The sequence below is a fragment of the Agelaius phoeniceus genome, chromosome 4, assembly GCF_051311805.1.
Source record: "Agelaius phoeniceus isolate bAgePho1 chromosome 4, bAgePho1.hap1, whole genome shotgun sequence".
Taxonomy (NCBI): Eukaryota; Metazoa; Chordata; class Aves; order Passeriformes; family Icteridae; genus Agelaius; species Agelaius phoeniceus.
In genome coordinates, this window is record NC_135268.1 from 45,512,937 (window position 1) to 45,537,596 (window position 24,660).

At 34.0% G+C, this 24,660-nt stretch overlaps 1 protein-coding gene across 1 annotated transcript in view; it reads right to left on the reverse strand.

The window, feature by feature from the left end:
- The window catches only part of TUSC3 (tumor suppressor candidate 3), a 109,608-nt gene that overhangs the window by 63,571 nt on the left and 21,377 nt on the right, over positions 1-24,660 (reverse strand). The window contains exons 2-3 of the mRNA XM_054632960.2: positions 8,567-8,736; positions 830-947 (exon numbers count right to left, since the gene is read on the reverse strand). Coding sequence (XP_054488935.1) covers positions 830-947; positions 8,567-8,736 — 288 coding nt within the window. The remainder of the gene's footprint in view (positions 1-829; positions 948-8,566; positions 8,737-24,660) is intronic.

A 24,660-nucleotide genomic window follows, 5' to 3' on the forward strand; every position in this document is an offset into this window, starting at 1 on the left:
TATGCCACTAATAACCATTTTTACACAATGTATTCTAATATTTCAACTGGAAGTAAAAATAGTTATTAAACACACTATTTAAACTATTTAAAGTAAGTATTTTAAAAAGACATATTAACCTTTCCCCTGAACATTTAAAGTCACACACTTCATCAAAAGGTATTTAAAATATACAGATAACTTCAAAGTTTTTCACTCCTCCTAATCTGCACTTTTAGCTTCAGTCAATGGACAAATATCAAAGATAACATGCCAGTATTCAGTATTCATTTTCAAGAGTTGCCTTTTTCCTTGACTTCTCAATTTCAGAGCAGACCTTAAACTATTCTCCAACTTTTATTCTTCACAGCCAACAACTAAATTGTAAAACAGTCTTTTCTCTTTTCCCTGAAGAAATTCCAGACTAAATATTACTGAAGCTGGAAAATATTGTATTACATAAAAGCAATTAAAAGGCTCTTAAACTAAAGAGCTGGTTTTTTTCCCTAAAGAGAAAATAAAGGAAATCTTTAAATGAAAATGTTACTTACAATGTGTTTAATTCTAAAAAATGGGCTAAACAATTGCTTAGAAAAAAAGTTGCTTATATATACATATAATGGAATCTATAAACAAAGATTAAAAACTACACTTGGAAAATACTAGAAGTCGTTATTAGTAGAGTCTGTCTTCACTGATGTTTAAGAAACTGCTATGTTTTTAACCAGGAGGAAACTGTATACAAAACAGGCGTACACACCTGCAAACAACAACTAATTTATCTTGTATTATTTGACAAATTGACATGTAGTTCTAAAAATCAACAATGCTTTCAGTATTGAACATTTACCTGCTGAAAAACATCTGCCCCTTCGTCATAATCCACTATTGTGAAAAACAGTTTGTTTGAAAAAGCAGATGAATAGCGCCATGAATTAGCCAGCACTTGATATTCCTCATTAGCTTGCCTGTTAAGAAAAAGAAACAAATGTATATCCATATGCCATTCACTTGCAAAAAATATCCTATAATCAGCTGCAATGGTTAGATGAGTTACATTTGCAGAATCATTCTCCACATCCGTACTATCAATTAAAAAGTTTCAGCTCCTTATGCAACTTTCTGTTTCAAATTTGTCACCTCCAAAATTAGAAATGTGTTACGTTAAACTATACAAGAGAAATCCCAAGATAATATTAAGAAAAAGTAATGTTTTCCATATTTAAAGTCTCAGTAAATAGGACTGGTCTGAGTTGCAAGTATCAAATAAATCTGCTAACAGATCCATGTGAGGATATGCTTATGTGGCCCTTGAGTGTGCTATCAGGATATACTTGCTAGAAACAGCTATACATAAGGAATTCTGAAACTAGGGAACAAATAACACACAATGGTGAAAGTAGTATGTTCCTAAAATAGCAGAGCCACAGGAGAGTCAAAGAAGCTGCTAAGCACTGGGGAAATGATCCTAAGGGAATAAAAAGTAGGCTTGTAAGCAGCATGACAAACTCCAGACTATTTCTCTGAAAGTCGTTTTAGATGTGGTGATTTTGTACAATATCTAATCTTTTCTATCAGCACTAGAAGGTGATTTGCTACTAAATATCCTTCTAAATAAAATAATCAAACAACAAACAAAAACCAACCAACAAATATACCAAAAAAAACAAAGAGAACACAAACCAAAACAAACAATTTTGCTCTGACTTTACTAAGAGGAAGAGAAAGACAAAGGGAATTCCAAGACAATAATACTAGCAATGACATCCTCTAAACACACAGTCCCATAAAACCACAGGTTATTCCACAGGATAAATCTATACAGGGTAAAAAAAAAAAACCCGAAATGAAGGGATGCTTGCAACACTTTCTGATTTAGAGAGACTCCTTTGCTAATTTCCATATTACTGTTTAATCACATCCACTGTAGAGTCCAAACCAGTGGTTTACCACTTGACAACTCAGCTTTGCATATGACAAGATTCTGAAGTAGTATAAATGTGTTCTGCAGCTTTTCTCAAAACAGTGTTTCTAGAAAAACAGTTCTATGTGTTTCATGGTGCAGAACACTATTTAAAAGCTGTAAATGCAAAAATCTGTTTGCTGCAAGAGAAACTTTGCACTAAACATATATAAGAGAGAGCAAAGAAGGGAAGACAATTACAGGATCACAGATATCATAAGACCTTCCCCTTTTCTCCATAACTGAGATCAACCTTAGACATGAAATATATTACATACAAACTGCAGCACAGTTGTGTATTTTTAGGAAATCTACTGTACATGAAAAAAAATCATAAAATTCCAAGACTTAAAATGAAAATTGATGATCTCTTACTCCCACAAAGAATTAAATAACATGAAGCACAATAAAACTCAACTTTCACCCTTATTACCTGACTCAGTAAAATTTGCTACTTAACACCCTTACTCAATAGGCAGTTTGCAATTAAAAAAAGAAAGGAAGCAATTTAGGCATTAGATTGGTTACTTCTAGAAACAGATATTATCACTAAGCAGACTAACATTCATTGTCATCCTGAAGAGGGCAGTCAGACAACATCAAAGGAATGCTGTAAAATCTTAAGCAATATCTGTAGTGCACTCTTCTGTTAACCTGCTATATTTAAACTGAACCATTTTTATTATAAGAACAAGATGAAAATCAGTTCATCTTGATGCTACCATTCTTCTTTATCTACCTTTCACTTGTGATGAAACAGTATTTCTGGGAAATTTAGATACTCCACTTAGGCCCCACTATTTGAGAGGTCTCTTGTTCCCATTGATCTCCATATATTTTGCATCTTTAAACTATTCTGAATTAACGGGTAACATTAAAGTATTATTCTGCAAAAGGCTGCATTTTTTTTGTAACAGACTCAAAACACAATTTCATCCTCTCACTGAAAATAGCAAACCATTCTATGATGCATCCTCATAGAAGCTCTTGAAGGGAAGAGAGGAAAAGAGTGGAAAAGAGTGGAACAATGAGCAGTAGGAATACAAAGTTAAAGGATTACCACACACTCATAACTGAAGATCTTCCTACACACCACTATATCATTTCCAATTTAAAAATTTCTGATAGAGTAACATTAGTAACTTTTTGTAGCAGTGGTTCATTCCTTTTCAGACACAATAACAGTAAAAAGCATAAGCACTTGACTGAAAAAACTCACCCTTCAATTATCGGTTTTCAACTTGACGATATCAATTATCAAGTTATCTACCTATCTCTATACTTAGTTCATACCCATTCTAACAGCTTGTTTCCAGGAAGTAATGTTAATTATACAAAATTACTAGAATAATTATGTGAAAATCAATAAAGGCATAAAAGCAAAGAACTACACTTGGTCTGAACTCAACAGAATATAATGTTAGCACTGCTCATTTTCTTGACAGGATTTTTTAATAGATAGAGAAGATTTGAATGTTATTGCTGCTATAGTCACCTCTTTAGAATTTCATCATAATAGCAACACAGGAGCTAGCAACAACTGTAATATTGACCAGCTGGCAAAAAATAGTGGCCAGATCAAAAGGGAATGCTACTATTAGATTTACTCAGAAAATTCAATATACTGGAAAGTAAGCTGCTAAGCAAATGCTCTACAGAAATTCTTCCATTATGCAAGAGGTGCTCATGAAATATTAAAAGTTTTACTTAAATAGATTAATTATGTGTGTGGCTATACCAGTTAATCAGATTTGTATAACTTGAGCTATATTTAAAGAGATTAATTTTATTCTATTGGTCTGACATTATAGCAAGGAAAACACAAACTGAATATTAGGAGAAGAATAAAAGAGTATGGAATTATTTGAGAAAGAAAGTAGTAAAGCATTATTTTTTGGCACACTATGTACAATACTTAAACATGTACAGTTGGCACAGAATGTACTACCAGGTTACTTACACATTCTTATCCATCTGTTTAAAGTAAACTGTGATCAGTGCTGCAATTTACTTCCAATACAACTTCTGGCTTCTATTTGCAATGGTGCTCCCCAAAACTGAAGGAACAAAGGCCTAAATGCATATTTTGACATCTTCTCGGTGTCAAGAAGGCGATAAATTCAGAATGCTTACTTGATTTTGTTTAAGATGACTCATGTCTTGATGAGAAGCACTGAAAAATCTACAAATGTGTCCAGAAAATTCACTAAACGCAACAGTGAGTATAAACACATTGAAAACCATGCAGGTTTTGCAATCTAGGTATCTATAAAAGGAGAAAGAAAGCTAAAATCTATGCTATTCTATTTACAGCATCCCATGAAATTTTCAATATTCTGCAGATGAAAAGAAGCTATGAGGTCCTCTTCTGTAGAAGTTGCAAAGTAAAAGAATAAAAAATTGTGATCTCAGGAAGAATAAGGAGTCCGTTATGATCCAAGTATAAAATCACTGCCTTGTTAAGCAGGACTCATCAATATTTCTACCAAGGTCCTGAAGTGCACAGAAACAGCAATTGCAGAACTTTCAACAGCTTGTTCCAAATTTCCTATTCCTTCATTGAACAAAAGGTCTCACTACATTTAAGAGACCTGTCAACGATTTTCTCACTATCTGCTCTTTATCAGCTAACAAAAAACTAAAACATTGGATCCTGTTTGATCTTTCTGATGATGCTCCTTGACTGCCACAATTCTTCTTGCTGTTGATCTACTCTTGCATCAGCTATTTGATGTCTTCTGAGATTTTTTTTAAGCGGGAAACCAACAAAATTCTTTTGTTTTTTTCAGAATTAATAAACCTCCTGGAGGTCTCACTGATATGGTAGATGCTAATAAAAGTATTTGGAATTTCTTCTCACGTATTTTTCCATTTTCTTCTCATCTTTTAAAGGAACACTAAGAAAAAAAACCAACACAAAAGATGCATCTTTTTGTTGATGGGCTTCAGCTGTTGGGAAAAAGCTCAAGTGACCAGTCTCATTTCTCTGACCCAGATATCCTTTTCTAAATGAAAATACCCCAGCAATGAATTTGAAAAATGAACCAGACAAAACTGTGAACTGTTTGATAACAAACAAAACACCTCTTGTATGCACCTGCATTCAGAGCAGAGATGGTTGCTTCTGCCAGTCAGATAAGAGAAGCAGAGCTCAGAAAGCAAACTAAAAGACTTCATATAACGTGTTTATGGAGTGGTCAGATGGTACAGCAACAAACAAAAAAGGAGCTAATTATAACAATGGAAGATGCAGAGGACAGTCAGCATCAGCAGGCTTGAGCTAAAGCCCTTTTGTAAGTAAAAATCAAAACACTAATAATCAAGTGAGGCAGGGGGGGCCACTGAATTCTGGCTGGTAAAAGGTGTTGATCATTTTGGAAAAATGTAGTGATAATAAAATGAGGGAGCTGATTGCAAGATGCAAGAAGATGAAAGGCACAGAAGCTGGCAGCAAATTTTCCCCCAAAAATCATTCAAGTTAGTCCAGTAGTTACCATTTGCCTGTATGCAATTCAAAGTACAGGCTGAGAAACAGTCCCTCCATCTCTATGAAGATATTCCTGTCAGAGTGAATGTGTTTTTTTCTCCTTCTTACATACATAAGTAATTTTTTTCAGTAGTCTGACTGATGTGGGTAACAGAGATAAACTATTTAGCTGAGTGAAGACCTAGGGACAAAGGGAAAAAGGAAGCTAGTCTTACATGCTGAGGAGTCACTATTTAGAGTGAGATTATTTCTGCCTGCTCATCCAAACTGATTCATCATCACAGTGCATCAAAGGGCATTTCAGTATCTACTTCCAATGTACTGTTGAAGAATATATACACCAAAAACAGCAGTAACAGGTAAATCAATTAAAACTAACTAAGTTTAATTTCCTGGAACCAGAACAGTTTAATCAAACACATTTCCAAACATGCATGGAAAAAACCCCATCCTAAGCCATTAGAAACACATTCCAGCTCTGTTCAAGAGCACATTGAATAGTTAATCAGTTATTCCTACTTCATTTCCTAACACCAGCTGTGTCATACTGGACTTAAATAACTGGGACAACAGAAAAACTGACATTTATGCTACCACTAACACAGTTGTAAAGGCATCAGATGTCTTTCAATACTTTTTTAGATCAGAAAACTGGAACTTGTTTGTTTGTCCACAAAGCTAGATGAAAGAGTTCTGCTTTAGAATAAAGATAAAATTTCCTTGAAAAAGCTCTAGAAGTGTGACTATGGGCTGTACTAATACATGTACATAGCTGCTGGCTTTCAGAAGTCTTCATGTGTTAGGACTAGATTGATTCAGACAGGATTGACTGAAAGGGTATTTTTTACATACAAAAGCTTTATCTAAATATCTAGTGTCCCAAAGACTTCTTTGTATGCAGCATTTTAACACATCACTTTAAACTGATATGATTTCCATACACTTTCACAAATAACGTGATTTGTGTGACTGATGTTGTAACATCCTCCTTGCTGCACAGAGAAAATCCTCAGATTGTCTAAGACAAATTTGGTCAACTTTCCACATGTATCATAGAAAGATAAAATACAGAAGTGTCAAATCTACACACCAAAAGGAAAACTTTTTTTTTATAGTTTTGTGGTGCATAAACCAACAACGCTCAATTTTTAGAGAGGAAAAAAGTTTTCGTTCTTGTGGCAAAGTTACTCAAAGTCAAAGATTTCAGACTAGGGGCTTCTTCATATTTGAAATATGACATTGATTTTTTCTCTCTATGCAATTATTCAAAAAATATTTTGACTAGTAGCAGTTAACTTAAATCTTGAACAAGAGCATCTTCACAGAACCTTACAGATTAAGTTAAAAAACCAATTTAGCCTTTAGGCAAAGTGGCTAGTGAATATCTAACAATCAAGTAATGCATGCATTTCAGTTCTATATATCCTTACAGTGCTCCTGTCCATTAATTACCCATTGATTTGAAAATGTCGATTTTCCTGATAATGGTTTTATGTGCAGTATGATCAACCTCATTAAATTCCTTTTATTTCATATGAACACATGGATCGCAATTTCACATTTCTTTAAACAAACCCAACTGAAAGTAGTATGCTGATTTTTCCTTCATTTTATGCTTAAAGATTTTCAGTTGCTACTGTACAAGATATCTAGTCTGGTCTTTCCTAAGATGAAGTTTATAAGCTCTTTTTCAGTACAGTAAACAATATACAGTTGCAAGCAAAATAAACTTCCTTAATATCAGCAATATTTATGTTGTTTAACATGCCCAGAAAGGACCTATATGTATAACATGGAAAGAATTTGCCATGGCCATTATAATGACAAATACAATGATCCTTATAAAGCTGAACTTGGTGCATCTTGTGTAGCTTTACCCATTGGTAAATAAGGAATGATATAAAACAATATAATAAACTTTCAACTCCTGTATCATCTCCTGAAGCTGAACTCTGGCAACATAAAGAAGAAACAACAGAAAAGAAACTACTGAACTAAAAATTAACTTCATCTGAGAATGTTGGACAATTTCTGTACCTAAGCCTTCAGCTTCACAGTCCATATATGGAGGGTGAAGTGGAAAGACAATTTATATACTCTCCCTCAAAACTGAACAACTGAATTCAATGACAGAAAATTAATATATAAAAAACCTAATAAAAAACATAGACAATTACAGATACCCAAGTTAAAGTATCAGTTGTAAATGCCACATTCCAACACATCAGAAATCTAACACAGTGCTACATTTACCAACCTCGCATATAGTTTAAGTAAATGTATTTAAAAACAAGAAATAGTATTACCTCATATACAGCCTACATTTTTCAGTCTTTCAAAATATTCTGCCACCTATCTAAATAGTGTTTAGAGCTCTCTGCTCAATAATCCCATTTATTACTAAACACAGTAATTTCTAATGCATATTTTGGCTGAAGAAGGTTTTATTAGCACAGTTTCTGATTTAGTGAGGTAATTAAGTGCATGACTACCTTTCAGTGCCTTGGCCCTATTTCCCTACCATTAGTCATTTTTGGATTAACTTATTGCACTAGGGACTTGCAGAGAGAGATCTTGAACTTAGAAGACTACTAGAGGCACTCTAATACATATTCAGAATGGAGCTACCAGAACACATCAAATTGCTGTGACAGAAAGTATTCCACAATACCTATGACCCCATGGAAAAATGTGCTAGCACATAAGAACTGTCCAAAGCTGTGAAATCAGAGGGTGAGAAATCTGCATGAGCACCTTGGGCATCTCTTAACTGAAGAAATCACTGAAGTGCCATATTATTAAATGGTAATGAATCACTTTTGTCACAAAATGTCTTTGGAAAGATCATGGTCAACTGATAATAAAATAAAGTTGATTTCTTAAATAGAAAGTCTTCCTCAGTTATGTACCTTTTGTTCAACTGCAATCTAAAAATCAAAACCTGGACTAATTCTAAAATGTGACACATGGATGAAATGCAGTTGAAAAGATGCTGTAACAAGTACACGAGCCTGTTGATTGGTGAGCATCTACCCCATGCAAAGAACAACTCCACTTGGCATACTGCACATTGATTCCAACACTCACTTGAAAACCAAGGTAAGGAAGATGAGCAAGGTCACCAAGGTATAAATTACCTGCACACAGAGCACTGCCGCTGTGGCTGGAGGGCAGTGAACATCACAATCACAGAGTAGTTACGAGGCGGAGCCTTCACAAACCTTCGGAATTTATCTCCGTTCATGCGGATGACTGAGCGCCTGGAGCTCCACTCCATCAGCTGTTCCACCTTCTCAGCCAAAAGATTCTGAAATTGAGGACAAGCATGAAGAATGTTTAAGCTTAAAATTTAAGTGCTTTGTACCTATATACTGCCTTTGCACTCTCCAAATTCCTCTGGACTGAAGATAGAAGTTATATATAGTTGTATGTAGTAGAGTTTAGCTAATAGCATAATTTAGTCTTTCATGTAGTCAATGAGACTTTAAGTCTCATTGTGGTCTCAAACAGAAAGAATACATAAAATAAAATCAAACAGGTCGCTACCAAAGACAAAGGAGTAAGGATCACTGCCTAACTAGAAGTTACCAGTACAGCAATCATTTAACTTTCATTTAAAAAACTGAAGTTTTAGAAAACACAGCCTTATGTTGTATTTATTCTATTTAGTAAAAATCACAGCAGGATATTGTCAGTCACTTGAGAATAAAGATGAAAGATAAATGTACCTACAAAGAGAGAGAAATAGTTACTATGTTTAGAATTTCCTACAAATGTATCATACTGAACTTAAATTCATGCAAGTTTTGTATTTTGTATTGCACTGTCATATAAACTCATCTAGGTACATTCCATTATGAGATCAATGCTTTAAGCTGATCTCAAGCCTGAGAAGCACAAAATATTTTGATTGAACTACCATAGTATAAGAAAAATCTGCTTGTGTATTGTCTTTTGCTGGAAAGCATTCCATCCCATGAGTGATTTAAAAGCAAGCTATGAGACATACAACAAGACAGCCCTCTTTATCTAACTATTCCTATGAAAATCTGTTTAGGGTTTTGTTTTTTGGTTTTTTTTTTATCAAGTAAATCTGATGCCATACATGCTCAGCAGAAAGTGTTTAGTTTCCTAAGTTACCTAGGTTCAGCAAGGTTGTACTGACCATGCTGTAGCGGATTGCTGCATACAGCGTATCAGAATTAATGCATCTATCTTGGCAATGTCTTCAGCTCCATGCTGACTGGCCCTGTGGAAGCTGCTTTATCAAATAAAAACTAAAAATAAGAGTGGAGGACACTGGAATATTCCAACTCAGAAGCTAAGTGCTGAGAGAAAGTGAGAAGGACAGAGAAGGGGGCAGAGAGACAGGAACAGAAAGTGAGGAAGGCAGACCAAGCAAAGAGGAAACTAACTTCAGAAAACTTGAAGATGCAAGAACTCTGTTAAAATACACATAAATTAGTGAAAGAGTTTACAAACTGCTCAGGCTCTGCCGAGGAGGGGTAGAACAAACTAGTTTAAAAAACCTATAGAAGTAGGGACACGCTCAGAAAAGAGAGGCTGATGACATGTAAAAGCCAAACAGAATGTTTGTGTAAGAGCAACTGACCAAGGAGACAAGGTGGGTATTCTGAGTTTTTTTTAAAAATTGAATAGAGTAGAAAATTAGGTCATCTAGTAACATTTTGACAAATCAGTAATGCTATGAATGAGAGTAGGGATAGATATATGGGGGGGAAGGAAGGAATGAACTGAAAGGATAAAGAAAAATTATATTTTTCCTTTCAGAAATTCTACCTTCAAAATTATCAGAGCCCCTTAGGGGCTGTGCCCCCCTAGAACAGTTCATCACAAGGCTTGAGTCCAAAAGAGGCTTTGATGAGTATGGATCATGAACAGTTCTGAAATACTTGAATTTACTTGACCCTACAAAAAAAATCCTTTAGGTTTTTGTTCTTGTTCCTGTTTTGTACCAGAATTTAGCTAGTATTTGTAATCATGAATGTGAAGGAGAGATTACAACTTTGTTTATCATGAGAATATCAATGATTCAATTAAAACTATAATTTTTCTTCTTCTAAAAGACATATATTTTTGGTGGTTTTGCCTCAAGAAGATATTATGTAAGTTCTTTTCTTTAAAAGAATCATAAAGCAAATTACACAAAAATGAAGCTTACACATTTGTAAGATTCCCTTCCATTAGCAGTGTCAGGATTAAATCTTTGTTCATTTCAAAAGATTCACTTGTTTTGCATCAGACACTCCAGCCAGTAACGCACAATAACATATGAGGAGCTAAAAAGGATGGGAACTAGTATATCCAAAAGCTTTAATTATTCAAGCAAAAAGATAAACCAAAGAGAACTAATAAAAAGACATAAATTAACAGAGGAACGATGCATAATATTCTACTTGGTACAGAAAAACAAATACTTTTCAGATTAGGCTTTATTCAAAGAAAAGAAACCCATGAAATAGCATTAAGGGTATGAAAGCAAAAGCATGATCTTGACAGAAAGAAAAAAAAAAACCAGGAGAGGGAAAAAATCCAGCTCTATTAGTGCTACATAATTTGCTTCTATAAAATACAGTTATATAGAAGAATTTTACTGAGAGAAGTCCCAATTGGAGTTTTACTTGGAAGCTAGTTACCAATAAAAATTAGTCTTGATTCCTTTAGATTCAGCCATGTGTAATGTCACCTTTACATAGCTCTTGTGCACTATTCACTGAAGTGTTCTCAACCACTTTTATCACTTCTTGTTGTTCAGTTTTTCCTATATGCACTAGTAAAAAGCTAGTAACTGCACTAATTTTATATGTGTACTACACTAGGTAAAATCAAGCTAATATTTCAGGACTGTAGTTATTAAGTACAATGTATATACTTGCTTCACTGCATTCTGAAGAAATCTATTTTTTTCAAATAGAAAGTTATGAAATAGACTGCAGATAGTGTCCTGCCTCATAAAACATTCTGCTATAGGCTACACTTCTCTTAGGTAACTGACTGCACTTCAATATCCTCCCAATATTTTGGACACTTTATTTTAGAAGCTGTCTTTTGCAGAGTAATTAACAGAAGAGACCTTGGGACTGACATCTCTAGAATTCACAGTGCAGTCTTTTTGACTTGTAAGTCTTTAGAAAAATTTGAAGGTCAGATACTGGTTTTGTCTATTACAAAATATTTTCACAATATATGCTCCTGAGTAAGTTAGCACCTTTTCCTCATTTCATTTAATAATGAAATCAAAGAAATAAATATGAGAAATAAAAGTTTGCATTTTAGCCATGTATTTGACTTTAAAGCTGAGTCTTAAGGAAATATGGCACATTTTGAAGTTCTTCCTGTCTAATTCAGCTTTGGATCAAAAAGACACCCACCTAACAGATACCACACTCAGAAGATTGGTCAGTGTGTTAACTAACAGGCAGTGGGCAGGATAAAGTGTGTTTTATGCATACTGAAGCCAGCAGTCTCAAGGATTTCATAATTCAGAATCTGATTTGGATATTTTTGTAAGAAAATTATTTTTTTCAAGATAGAAGTGCAGAAAAAAGAAAAACATACTGTTGAATAAAAGCATGACTACATCGGTCAAAAATTTTCTCCAGTGCAAAAGAAGAGTGTTGAAAAGTGAAGAAAAATTGACAAAAAACCATGTAGAATGAAAAGGCAAAATTTTTACATTACCCTTAGAAAAATAATCTACTAATATCCTAGAAAGCACTGTTAGAAAAGACAATGGTCTATGTCAAATTGGTTTTGCTCTGAAGATACTGAAACCAAACATATTTTCTTTCACCCTTTATTGTTCAACTATATAATCCATACATACAATTGTCAACAAAGTGAATTCTCATTAGGATTCTGGACACTTACAGACTTTATTAACTTGCCTCTTTCCACCCCCTGGGAAAAGTCTTCTGCCAGAGAAAATCTGGAAGTAGGAGAGAGAGGCTAAATCTACCAAAACACGTTGTGATGATAGACACAACAACTGTTACTCAAATCCAGAAAACAAGGGACACTACCTCATTTTCACTCCAGATTTCTATTCTTCTGCTCCTTTCTATAGTCTCTGCAAGTAAAGACTCTGCATATATTTAAATCTATTAATTTACAGAATTCCTCTAAGCACTTACCAGATTTATGTGGATAACTGAAAGTGTTTTAGTTGAAACACTAAAGGGAAAAACACCCAAAACCAAACAAACAAAAAAACAAGAAACCCAAACCCTAAGTATGACAAAGGAAATTCTTCCTGTAAAAAGAAAACTCTGGGTGTGATGTTCGAATAGCTACAGAAGGATCAACAGATAACAGTCTGTAAAAGCATTGAGAACATTAAATCAATGAATGAAGAAGCAGCCATGTATCATTTACTTACTTTCATTAGCTGATGCCATAAGTAGAATATAAGAACATGTATGACTATGTGTGCAAAAAAAATAAATGCTAGTTTCTGTAAACAAACAGAACTACATTACTTGCTGCTCCTACACTATTTTGTAGCAAGTGAAAATATATGGCACATCAACATTTTTACAAAACTAAATAACCCTTAAAAATCTGAGAAAATCCAAAACCCAGGAATTTTCTTACACAACAAGTAAAGCTGTTATTTTTTTAGAAAATGGGATTACTTCATAAAACAATCACCTACAAAAATTGTCCTTGCTCCTGAAATAGTGACAGTCATTGGTATCTTTTCCTCAATCCTGTTAAGCAGATGACCACTCCCCACTGGAAAAAAAAAGCTGCTTGGGAAAACAATTCTAAAAAATTCCTCTTTTATCCCTAAGGCTAGTAAATGATTATTCCATTTGCAGTTTTCCCTATTATTGAGTCATGAAGGAAGCAAAAGGTAAATTTCATCTTGGTTTCCAGTTATGTGATGAATCAACCAAGCTACCTGTCAAAAAACTAAGTGTGACAAGTTATGAAACTAAAGATGCTAGCAGGCCAAGCTTCTGGCACTGAAGCAATTCCCTATTAGGGACTGCTTCCCAGTGATCCCCCATATCTCCTCTCTGCTTCTTAACCCAATAGAGCTTGACATCTACAAGCCTTCCCTTTCATACTCTGTGACGAGCAGATTAGCTACTGAAAACACAGCTTTACTTATTCATTCTCCCAAGACACAGTTGCCTACAAGACTAAGCATAAACAACAAGAATCACCTTGTATACATACGTGCTGCCTCACTTGACTTTTAATCTTTCTTGGCCAGATTTTCTAAATTTCTTTTGGTCAAACAACACTGCTGTGGGCAGGGGGTACCAAACAACAAAAAACAAAATACCACACATATTTTTCTAAGTGCTACTTGCTCTGTCTGTCCATTGGATGTCCCTGATACTTTCAAGATTTCCTCTTTAGACTTCCTTTCATTTACTTTGCCTTCCATTAAAATAACGTAACACAGGTAACCTAAGGCATAAGGGGTTATTGGAAAAAAGCAAAGAATTAAGTTCAATTATATTACTCAATGATTCAGTGTTCAAATTAACTCCTTCCCTTCAAAAAACACCACCTTTAACACTTTACATCTTTCAGGTTCCAGAAGAAGTTTCAGGTTTTTCTGATGTAATAGGGCCCTGAATAATATCAATATGTGAACCTGGAAGACTAATTCCTCAGCTTTAGAAAGACTGGGTCAAAAGCAGTAACATGAGATTCCTATACTAGGAAAAGTATAAATTAGCTAGAGACTCAATCTACTAATAAGGCTGAATGTAGCATTGTTTATTACTGAGCCATTCCTCTTTCCTAATAAATTCCAATTCACTCCAGTACCTCAAATTTCACTTTTTGTAGTGAAAAAAATAAAGAAAGGAGTTTCTAATTAATGATTTGACATTACATTTGCTACTGGAGATGAGCTAACTACAGATTTTGTTAACTACTTCTGAAATGATGTTGCAAATAAAAAAAAAAAAAAAAAAAAAAAAAGGCTTGACTTCCATGTTTCCTTTATGTGTATTTTACCAAAGCTAGCTAAGGCAGATTGAAAAACCACCCTTGATGAAAATTCTGTTTTGTTCACTCAGGTGCATCAAATCCCCAAGAAATGCTAGCTCTGTACACAATTATTTCAGGACAACACTATTGTGGAAAAAAACCAACCAAAAAGCAAACCACAAAACAAGGTTGCACTGATACTGCATGTAAACTATCTCATAAATCTATCTAATGCATGTAGCTTAAATTCCAATTTACTTTTACAGTCTCCATTCTAGTCTTTAATTACACTAAGAATAATAGTACAGAGAAACTAATAAATACATTTCACCAGTATGTTGTAAGAACAGTTAACGTCTCTAAAAATGTGTCTGATAAACATTCACAGATATGCAATTACTGACCCCATTGAATTGGTGGCAGAAAGATGATGGATTCAACATTCAAAGTGTTCTTACAGGCATTCATTCCTCTGCTGTCCTTGGTCACCTGATGTCTGCATAAAAATGTAATTTATGCTACCAATATATCAGTATCCTTAAACATATAAAAATATTTTTATCATTTGTAAAACTCAACACACAATAATGGCATATATTTAGATAATTTCATATAATATTTCCTATACACTAAAAAGGGAGAAGATAGAAGGCTACTTTCCTGTGTAGGTCTTCTAAGCATGATCTCAAATAGCTCATGGACTTGAAAGGTAATTTCTTTGAACTGTCTGCATGTTCACTCTTCTCTCTAATATTTTCTAAGCTAATCTAAAACCCGGGGAAAAAGACTGAAATATATTTCACTTTTGTCAAAATTTATTCTCTTCATATTAACGAAAGTACTACCAGTAGCTTTATCAAAAATACTTAGTCTCTATTTTGAACTTGTCTTTAAACAGGAATAGAAACCATGGGTCATGTCAAATTTATAAACTCTGATTTCTTGATTCACAACCCTTGGCCTAATGGAGAACTCCCGGATTAAGTATCTGAATATTCCAGTGAGCAACACATTATTCTACAGCCATACACTCATAAACTAATTCTTCTATTGAGAATGACTATCAATACAGAAAATATTTTCTTCTATAATTTCTCTTCTGCAAGAAAAGAGAAGCATGAATTAATGCAAATATTACTAACCACTAAGACATACAGAAATCTGTTTGGATACTTTTTTTCCTTCTCAGATTATTTATTTATTTACAAGAAGCCATTGCCCGAACATAATTGAGAAGCCATGTAAGCTGGCACAGTATGACTGACTTAATATTCTGCTCCATTGACTCAAAGTCATTTAGCTGTGACTGAGGATTTGCTTTTTGGAATGAGACGCTGATTTTCATCTTTATGTAAAATGCCTACATTGTGGCATAATACCTAAAAAATGTCCTTTTAAGGATGAATAGATAAATGAACAGAGAATCAAAACTACTGTGGTTTTTTGTTTCTTTTTTTTTTTAATTATTATTTTAGCCCATATGTTGTTCTATTAGATTCAGAAAAATCTGGTTAATTTCCTATTACATGAAGCTCACATTTTCTGAACATTATAAAAGTATTAACATTAATATTTTTACACTGTGTAAGATGCAACACTGAAAATAACCTGCGTAATAGTTTACATGGATGTATTTTGTCCAGCTGATTTTAAAAAGATCATCAATTTCCACTGAGTACAATCAAAAATTGACAACTGATTTCAAAATACAAGAAATTTACCATTTTCTACTTAGTATTTTCAAAATTTTCACAATTTGTCACAAACTTTAAAGTAACTTGCATTCATTTAAAGATAAAGTTCATCTGATTTAAATAAAGCCTATAAGATCAACAATATGAATTACAGAGTAAGACTCTAGTACTGTAAACAAGAGCACAGCTTATTTTAGGAAAGATAATACCTACTGTATTGCATTAAATAAACAAAAGTTAAACTATTTAAGTTTTATAGAAATAAGCCTAGGTAAGATGACTTATACAACTATAGGCTTTTCACTTACAATTTTATTTTACTTTTTTTTTCTTTATAAGCATGGAAGTAATTCATTACATAATGAGAAATATCAAAAGGTTGAATTATGAATTAGAGAAAAGATTCTACAACAAAAGCACCAGCTAAACCTCAAAGTACATTTTGCTTAGGTCACCTTTATACTGGAAGGATATTAGTCTCAGGAGACCATAATATAGGACATCCAGGATGATTCCAAGAGTGCTTGTTATACACAAAAGCTAAAAGAGCTCCAGTTACTCTCAGTGGAAAACAATTCAGGGTGACCTAGCAAAAATATTGCAGAAGTTCTTAAAGATGGGAAGAAATTTTTAGCTAAATATAAAAATGATGCACAAAAAGTTAAAACTAATTCTGCACATATATTTCAATTCATTAAGGTCAAACTCCTAATTCTAAATTACTATTTTTTTTCAATATTCAGAACCTTCAGATTCCTGGGAATTGGATTCAGCCATACCTTTAAGAGTGCTAAATTTATTATTTTTATGCAGATACTTGAAGTTAACTCTATGCACAATTATTATTTCACAAATCAAAACTCTTTCTAAGTCCAGGAACACATCTTAAAGCTGCAGATTGTCAAGATGTTTAATATCAACTTATTGGCCTGCCATTTTCAAATATTTCTGATTGTTAGGTAAAATTAAACTTAACTAAGTCAGCATTTTAAACTAGTTGCTATTTAGATTGCCATTCTGAGTTTCTGGACCCCAAGGAGTTTTTTTTTGTTAAGTTCAGCTTTCTGCAAGAGTCAGAGCATTCAATTAGCAGAGTAGAATTATGAGTTCACTACTGAAAGCCATTCAGGAACTAAAATATACTTTGTGTACCCCTCCCCTCCTACAAAGAATAGACTGCTCAACAGATTAACAACATTGTATTTATGTTTAAAAATAACTTTTCCCTTCACTTCAGGGTTTGCTGAAATCAGCAGGCAGCCTTATTTAACCTAGATCATTTGAAGAAATTGTATTTCTCTACTAAAAGCAAAGGTCTGACACTACAGATATTTCTCCTCTGTTTTCTTAATTCTAAAACTAGAGTCCAGTATCTCTGAAAATGTAAAAATGAGTTCTTTTTTTTACTCTCAAGTCCTGTATATGAAGTTGAATGTTCTACATACAGTGCTATATAACCAGCTGCTCCCTCTCAACTTTATCACAAAATCTCTTTTCCAGCTGAATCTCTTACACTATTAAAAAAGAAAGTGTTACAGACTAAGCCATAAGAACCTGATAAGGCAGGATCAGGTTACTCATATACTAGTTCTGTATGCACCAGAGCATGTAGCTCTAGTACCCCATGTATTCCAAATTACATGCTGCCCTGGGAAAAATTCAAATAACTTATGTAGTACATTCCTTAGGAAAAACAAACAAACAAACAAACCCAAAACCAAATGAAAAACCAGAAAAAAAAGTCCAAATAAAACACCAAAACAAGTAACAACAAAATCCAAACAAAACAAGCACCCACCCCTAACCTCGGCACAACTCTTGACAATGCTCAGTCATCTTCACAGTACAGAAGTGTTCACTGATGTTCCCATGGAACCTTTAGTGTTTCATTTTGTGCCCACTGCCTCCAGGCCTGTCACTGGGCACCAACAATTCTGCCTGTCATCTTAACCCTTCAGGTATTTATTTGCATCGATATAACTCCTCCTGAACCTTTGCTTTTCTAGGATGAACATTCCCAACTCTCTCAGCCCTTCCTCAGATCATTTTTAACTCCAGAACATTAGGTGGAAAGCATGAAAAGACATCACTTTACTGACGAGTGGTTCCATCCTAATTTTTGTTTTTTTTCATTAATGTAAAGCAAGTTCTTCTTTACAGAGCAGGTAGCATCTAGAGAAAAGGTGACTTGACAGACACCAACAAAACTGTTCCTTTGTTCAAAGCATATTTATTCCCTGTTTCACAATAAAGTAACTCACAAACTGAATTGCTGTTGAAACACTGCCAATCATATTTCCCTTTCTATCCCTTACTGCCTATTTCCCTGCATATTTGTGGAATGACAAGATTTTATGTTGAAAGCTGATAAAGTAATGATGACAGTAACTTCACAAAGAGGTAGTTCACCTCAGAAATTTGAGGCTGCTTTGATTTTGGTGGAATGCTACCAATAAATCACAGTTTGAAAGGGGTCAAAAAGCCAGAAGAGCAACAAAAGTTCAGGGTATTACTGGATTTTCTACCCAAAAAATTAAAAAATTAAATAGAATCTGGATCATTTTTGCTCTCTGTAAACAGGCATGCTAGAGAGACATTTTACAAAGTCATTGATAACTCAGCTCTCCTCTCTGTGGAACCACATAGAGACTAATCCCTCAAAGCCCTTAAGCACTGTGCTACACTGAAGAATTACCCAGACAGCCAAACCATGGCTAATGCTAAAAAAAAAAAAAAAAAAAAATCTTCCTCTTCTTCACTTTTCTATGTTATTCCAAACACCAGGTTAAAATACAGATGCTGTATTTCCAGTCTCTGGAAGTACAGAATAGATGACTGAACTGCTACAATGAAAAGAAGTTTTATTAAAAAAATCTTATGAAAGCTAGCTAGGGAAAGCATCAAGAATTTAAAGTGCATTAGATTATAAAGAAGACTGGGAAGGGGCAGCAGCAGCTACTGTTAAAAGAAAGAAGTTTAGGACAAATCAATTCAACATTTGAAATGTAAAATGCAGAGTAAATGCAGAATAAATCAGAGAAGATTTGGTTCTGTGAGTGAAAACATACCAGAATGAAGGGGCAGAAATTAAATTGTTTCAAGGCACATAAGCACTGTTTGGTAATCAGAAATATAACTGCTTGAACAGGAAAACAATGAGACCTCAAACAAGCATACTGAAATAATTTCGACAGAATTTCCTTAAGAATAATGCTTGCTTTTTTTTAAAAAAATTCCTCCAACAAGGAATACAAGAGTGCTTCAACTTTCTTTGTTACTATATAATACACATTTAAAAAGAGGGTATATAACATAAAAGAATTTAGAGAAAGCTAAGTGACCTTTAACAAAATCAACAAATCAGCAGAGTTCTCCATACAAGCAAAGAAAAACTGGTTAACTTCATGCAGAGAATACATAAAGCATCTAGTTGAAAAATATTCTGGGAATGAATACTCTGGCTTCTTCATCTTCCAAAACATTAAAAAAAACCACAATCAAACAAAACCAAAAACACCAATCAAAAAACCAAACCTAAAGAAACACAAAAACCAGCAACAACAAAAATGCTGAAACCCCAAAATCAACACATAGGCAGACATCATGAATTTGTCTTTTTGGTATTACTGAGAGAATTGTCAAGTACCTATTTCTTATTGGCACCTTAATACAAAAGGTTATCTTGCTGATCAGTGCACTGGGAAGCTAAAAAAACAGAATTAAATTTCTCACTTGCCTCTTCACAGCAAGTGAATGAAGAGAGTAATGTCAGAGGAAAGATATGGTGATGATAAGTAATTAACACTTTTTGTCTTGTGACAAGGCAATTAAGTATTTTCTGAAATAAGATATCTAACTATGCACAAACTAGTCTGCATAAAATTAAAGAATTTTAAAAATTATAATCAAAAATTGCAGACAAAATAATTAATCTTTAGAGTGGAAAAAGTTGTTACTGCCAAAGGCACTGAAACATCTCGTGACTACCTACCACAGATACAAGTTTTACTTCCTCCTTAAAATTCCATGTGTTCTTTATGTTTTATCCATTAACCCAAGTACCCCTAGGATTAAACCTCCTATGGTACAAAAGAAATAAATATTATGCAAAACATTATTACTATTCTCACCAAAAAAAAATTGTAACTCCAGACTTGGCTAATATGCGACCTATCAGGGTTAAAAACAATTACAGATTTAAAACAAAGCAAAACAAACAATAACAACAAAAACCCACCACCCAAACAAAAATGCAAAATACCCTCTTAGATTATTCTTTTGCTAAAGAGGAACGTAATTTCAAGACCTAAACCAGTCAAGAAATAATAAGCCTTAATTCTGTAAAAGACCAAGTAGAGATCTATGATTATTCTGCATCTAAAGTTTAGGTAAACAAAAAGAATACTTGCACTTTTAAAGAGTAGGGTGCTTAAGGACAGAGAAAAAATAGAGACAAAAAAATTACTTGGTGGTTTGTTTTTTGTGGTTGATTTTAAGGAGTATGTTGATATAGAATAATGAAAAATATAAAGGAGAATGGAAGCATGATTATAAAATTTAATATTCCACAGACTCATCCTAGAGCTTTGCTTTGAAAACAATTAGAATAATAAATCTGAGAAGTACTTTCCCTATTTTTTTCCCAGCTGAAAAAGAGACACTTTTCCTAGTTTTCCCAATAATCTCTTTTCCTGATTACCTTAATGCACATAGATATATTCTCAAGTCCTCTTTACATCCCAAGTCCATCATCATAAGAATATAACAAAGGCAGTACCAGCTCTGGCCACAAGTCAGCCTAGTCCATGCCCAATAGTGGATTCCCACAGATCTCAGGTACTATCCAAACATATTAGATATACCAGTATATATCTTCCCAACCTTCATCATTTGCATCTCAAGGACATGCTGAGGTAGAAAATACTATCTTTGTATTTAAAATAACTCCACAAAGAATTAACACTGAAAAATTACTTAAGTCAAAGGCTACATAATCTTTAAAAGGTAAACAATTCATATGTGAATAAAATTTACACGCATTCTTGTCCTGTCTTGGTTTGAAGCTAGCTGAAAAAGATTTAACATCGCTAATTCAACATATTATCCAATATTTAAATATTCTAGTTTTGATATCTGCATTCTTTAAGGTCAGTATTAGACACTAGTTAAGCACATCACCTTCCAGCTCCCCCCACTCTCAACTCCCATTCAACCTAGACTTTGAATTCAAGTTTGGCAAATAAAAATGCATCTCAGAAATGCTTACTTATAACCTGGGGAATGAACAGAAATGGTTTCCCTACAAAAAGTTTTCCTTATTGAGTGTGTCCATACTCCACTTACTCCCACGGAACTCTAAGCCACTTCCCTAGTTCCTTTAGAAATGCTGCAACAGTAGCCATAATAAAGAACTAACAAATTTTGCCAGTTAGAAGACAGGACACATTGCCACTACTATTTTTTACAGTAGCACAATGGTCTAAACTAAAGCAGATGCTATTGGAAGGAGAACTCAGGAACTGACCCAAAAGCACGGAATGGTTCTGATCTGTTCACTTCTCAATTTAACAAGACAAAATCATTTACAGAGATAACCTAAGAGGCATGTTAACTAGTGAAAGATCAAGTGAGAAAAAATCTTTGATAAGCTTACACCCCTCCTGATCCCTGAAGTAGAGTAAGAGGGAGGATCTTCTGATAGATAAAGAATAATTGCTATAGAGAGGAAGATTAGATAGCCCTGAAACCAATCGTAAGTGATAAGTAAGTGCAAAGCACATCAATATGTTTATCAACAGAATTGGTGAATATTCATGGAACATGCAAGAACAAACAGTAAATCACCTCATTACAAGGAAAAATGCCAATCAGGAATATTGACATTGGTTGCACCACTTTAAATATAATCAGTCTGGGAGATTCTCATCACAGAAACTTCTTGCAGTCTTAAAAACACGACAGAGAAAAAGCAAATAGTACTTATCAATTCATTCCAGTTTTCATCTGGGACAATTTACACTCCACATTGTTCAAGGGACTCAGGGTTTCACAGTTCAAGAACTAGACATTAAAAAAAAATACATTTTTTACAGAACTGTCCTATTCACTCTGTCAAAATTTCCTTTTCTGTGCATTACATATGTGAACATGCCTAACTAAAATTCTCAAAGTACACAATTAGTTTGCCCCCTCTATATTTAGAAGAAAACAGTTATGAAAAACTCTCACTCTGACAAGCCTAAAGATGAGTAAAGTAATAGGAATTGCATTCAGGTTCAAGAAATCCACTGCAGACATTTCAACTCCTCCCTGAATATTCAGTGAAATAATACATCAGTGACCACAGGGAGGAGAAAGCATCACCAGAAATTAGATGCAATTACTGCCCTAATCCCTACAGACACAAAGACTGAGAATACACTTTATCTCCATTTGACAGAAACCTATCCTTTTACAAGAACACAACATGATTTGCTAAAAAGTTTTAGGTCTGAATCACATTTAAAAATAAGTATGAGGCATTACTTTCCAATTTACTTTGCTGGTACACAAGTCCTTATCTCCCACTCCAAGAATGCAGCTAAACTGAATTGAATTTATTCTGCAAAACAATGTATATAGGACACAATAAATACAAATACAAAAAAAAAATAAAAAATAATGCAGTTAAATATTCTGCATTATGTATACACATGGACTTATATATACAGGACTGAAACTGGATGATATTAACCAAGAACACAAATGGGTTGCTTTACACACACACTCCAACTTGGCTGAAATAATCTGACTGCCTAAGTAACTTACTATTAGTTTGGCTCACTGGTTTTGGCCAAATATCCAAGAATTTATTTCTGAGGCACATGGTTAGAAGAGACCATATTTTTCTGAAAAAGTACTGCTTTGTCAAAAACTATGTAAATGAGTGGTTCAAAAGACAAATAAGAGTGCAGAAAGGCAAGTATTTAAAGATTTCATAATACAGAACAGACATGGCTTGTGAGCCAGATGGCTTTTTACCAACTGCTTGTAAAAGGGGCTGGGAGAAATAATCTGTAGCATGACTAAGTCAATTTGCAGATACACAGTTCTGTCTTCAGGATAAGTTACCAGAATTTGTAACACTAAAGTAAAGCTTCATATTTATACAAAATCAAATACTCTGTCTGAGGCACATTAACAGTTGCCATTTAGAACAGAGTTAACCAATGAGAAAAATTAACTCTCCAGGTACTTCTAAAAGGCATTTAAACAGACCATCAGGGAGAAGTAGCAATATGCAAAAATAAAGCAGTTTTCAGACAATTGAAACTCAAAATTTCAACGAATACAAGAAGTTTCAGGAAAGGGTATATTTTCAAAACATTAATCCAAAAAGGCAATGCTTTCAGGTATTAAAGGAAAATTATCCTAGAGAGAATTCAGTTCCTCAATAAACTGTACAAACACCTTAGAGCAAGCTCCACTCTCTGCTGATCTTTCCTCACAGTCCATACTACAGCTCCTTTTTCACTTTATACCTTTTTCAACACCCACTGTCAGAAAAATATGCACTTTTCCCATGGATATTAATGTGAACAAAGAGAGGTAAGTACTATTGACTTACTGATGGCAGACTGGGCCACCAGAACTGTTGGAGCAGAATACAGAATGGAAAAGAAATTGAATTTCTTCTTGTAGGGAGATTTCCAGGAGATAGTGTAAAAGGAGCACAGGATCAACAATGATATGGGGAGGAAAGCAGACCTGGAAAATGGTCAAGGGCTATAAGGACAAAGGATGCAAGCTTCTGCCACGTGTACAGTATCCTCTAGTATGTGCTACAAAGCTGAAAGAAGCAGGAAGTTACATTCAAAGTGCTAAACAAAACCTACAACAGAATCCATGACAACTGTACTGAACTCACAAGTGAGTGAGTTCAGTGCAACCTTTGAACTGCAGAACAATATATTTCCTTGATATTACTGACACAGAATTTATAGGCCAAAATACATTGTTCAGCATTCAAGTATAATATTATAGTTCCACTTACATTGAACCAGATGTGCAAAGGAATTGTTCTTTTGGTATTGTCATTATTTATGTAATCAGGGCACTAAGAAATCCTAATCAAGGAGCAGAATTTAATTGTGTGTTACTGGAGAAGTACATCAGAGACAGTTGTGGTACCTAAGAGTTTGAAAGCTGCAAGTCAAAGAAGACAAAACACATGTCATTTGCTTATTTATATATTTCTACACACAGAATACAAGAGAACCAATGAAGACCATGGATTAACATGGTTCACAGTTGCTTTGCCACATTTTTTGTCTAACCACAGACAAGATTTTAGAAACTTGAGAGCAAAATGGAATCAAACAGTCATTTAAAAAACCCAGTTTTTGCAGTGCTTTGTGATGAGCTGTTTCAATAGGAAAATATTAATAAAGTTATTCCAGACATACTTGTCTTTAAGATTTAAATGAATGGACAACAAAGAAGATGCAGGATAATGAAAAGCAAGAAGTTGATACAAAAGATTGCTTACACACAGAAAGGATAAAGTAAAATCTTTGGTAACTTTT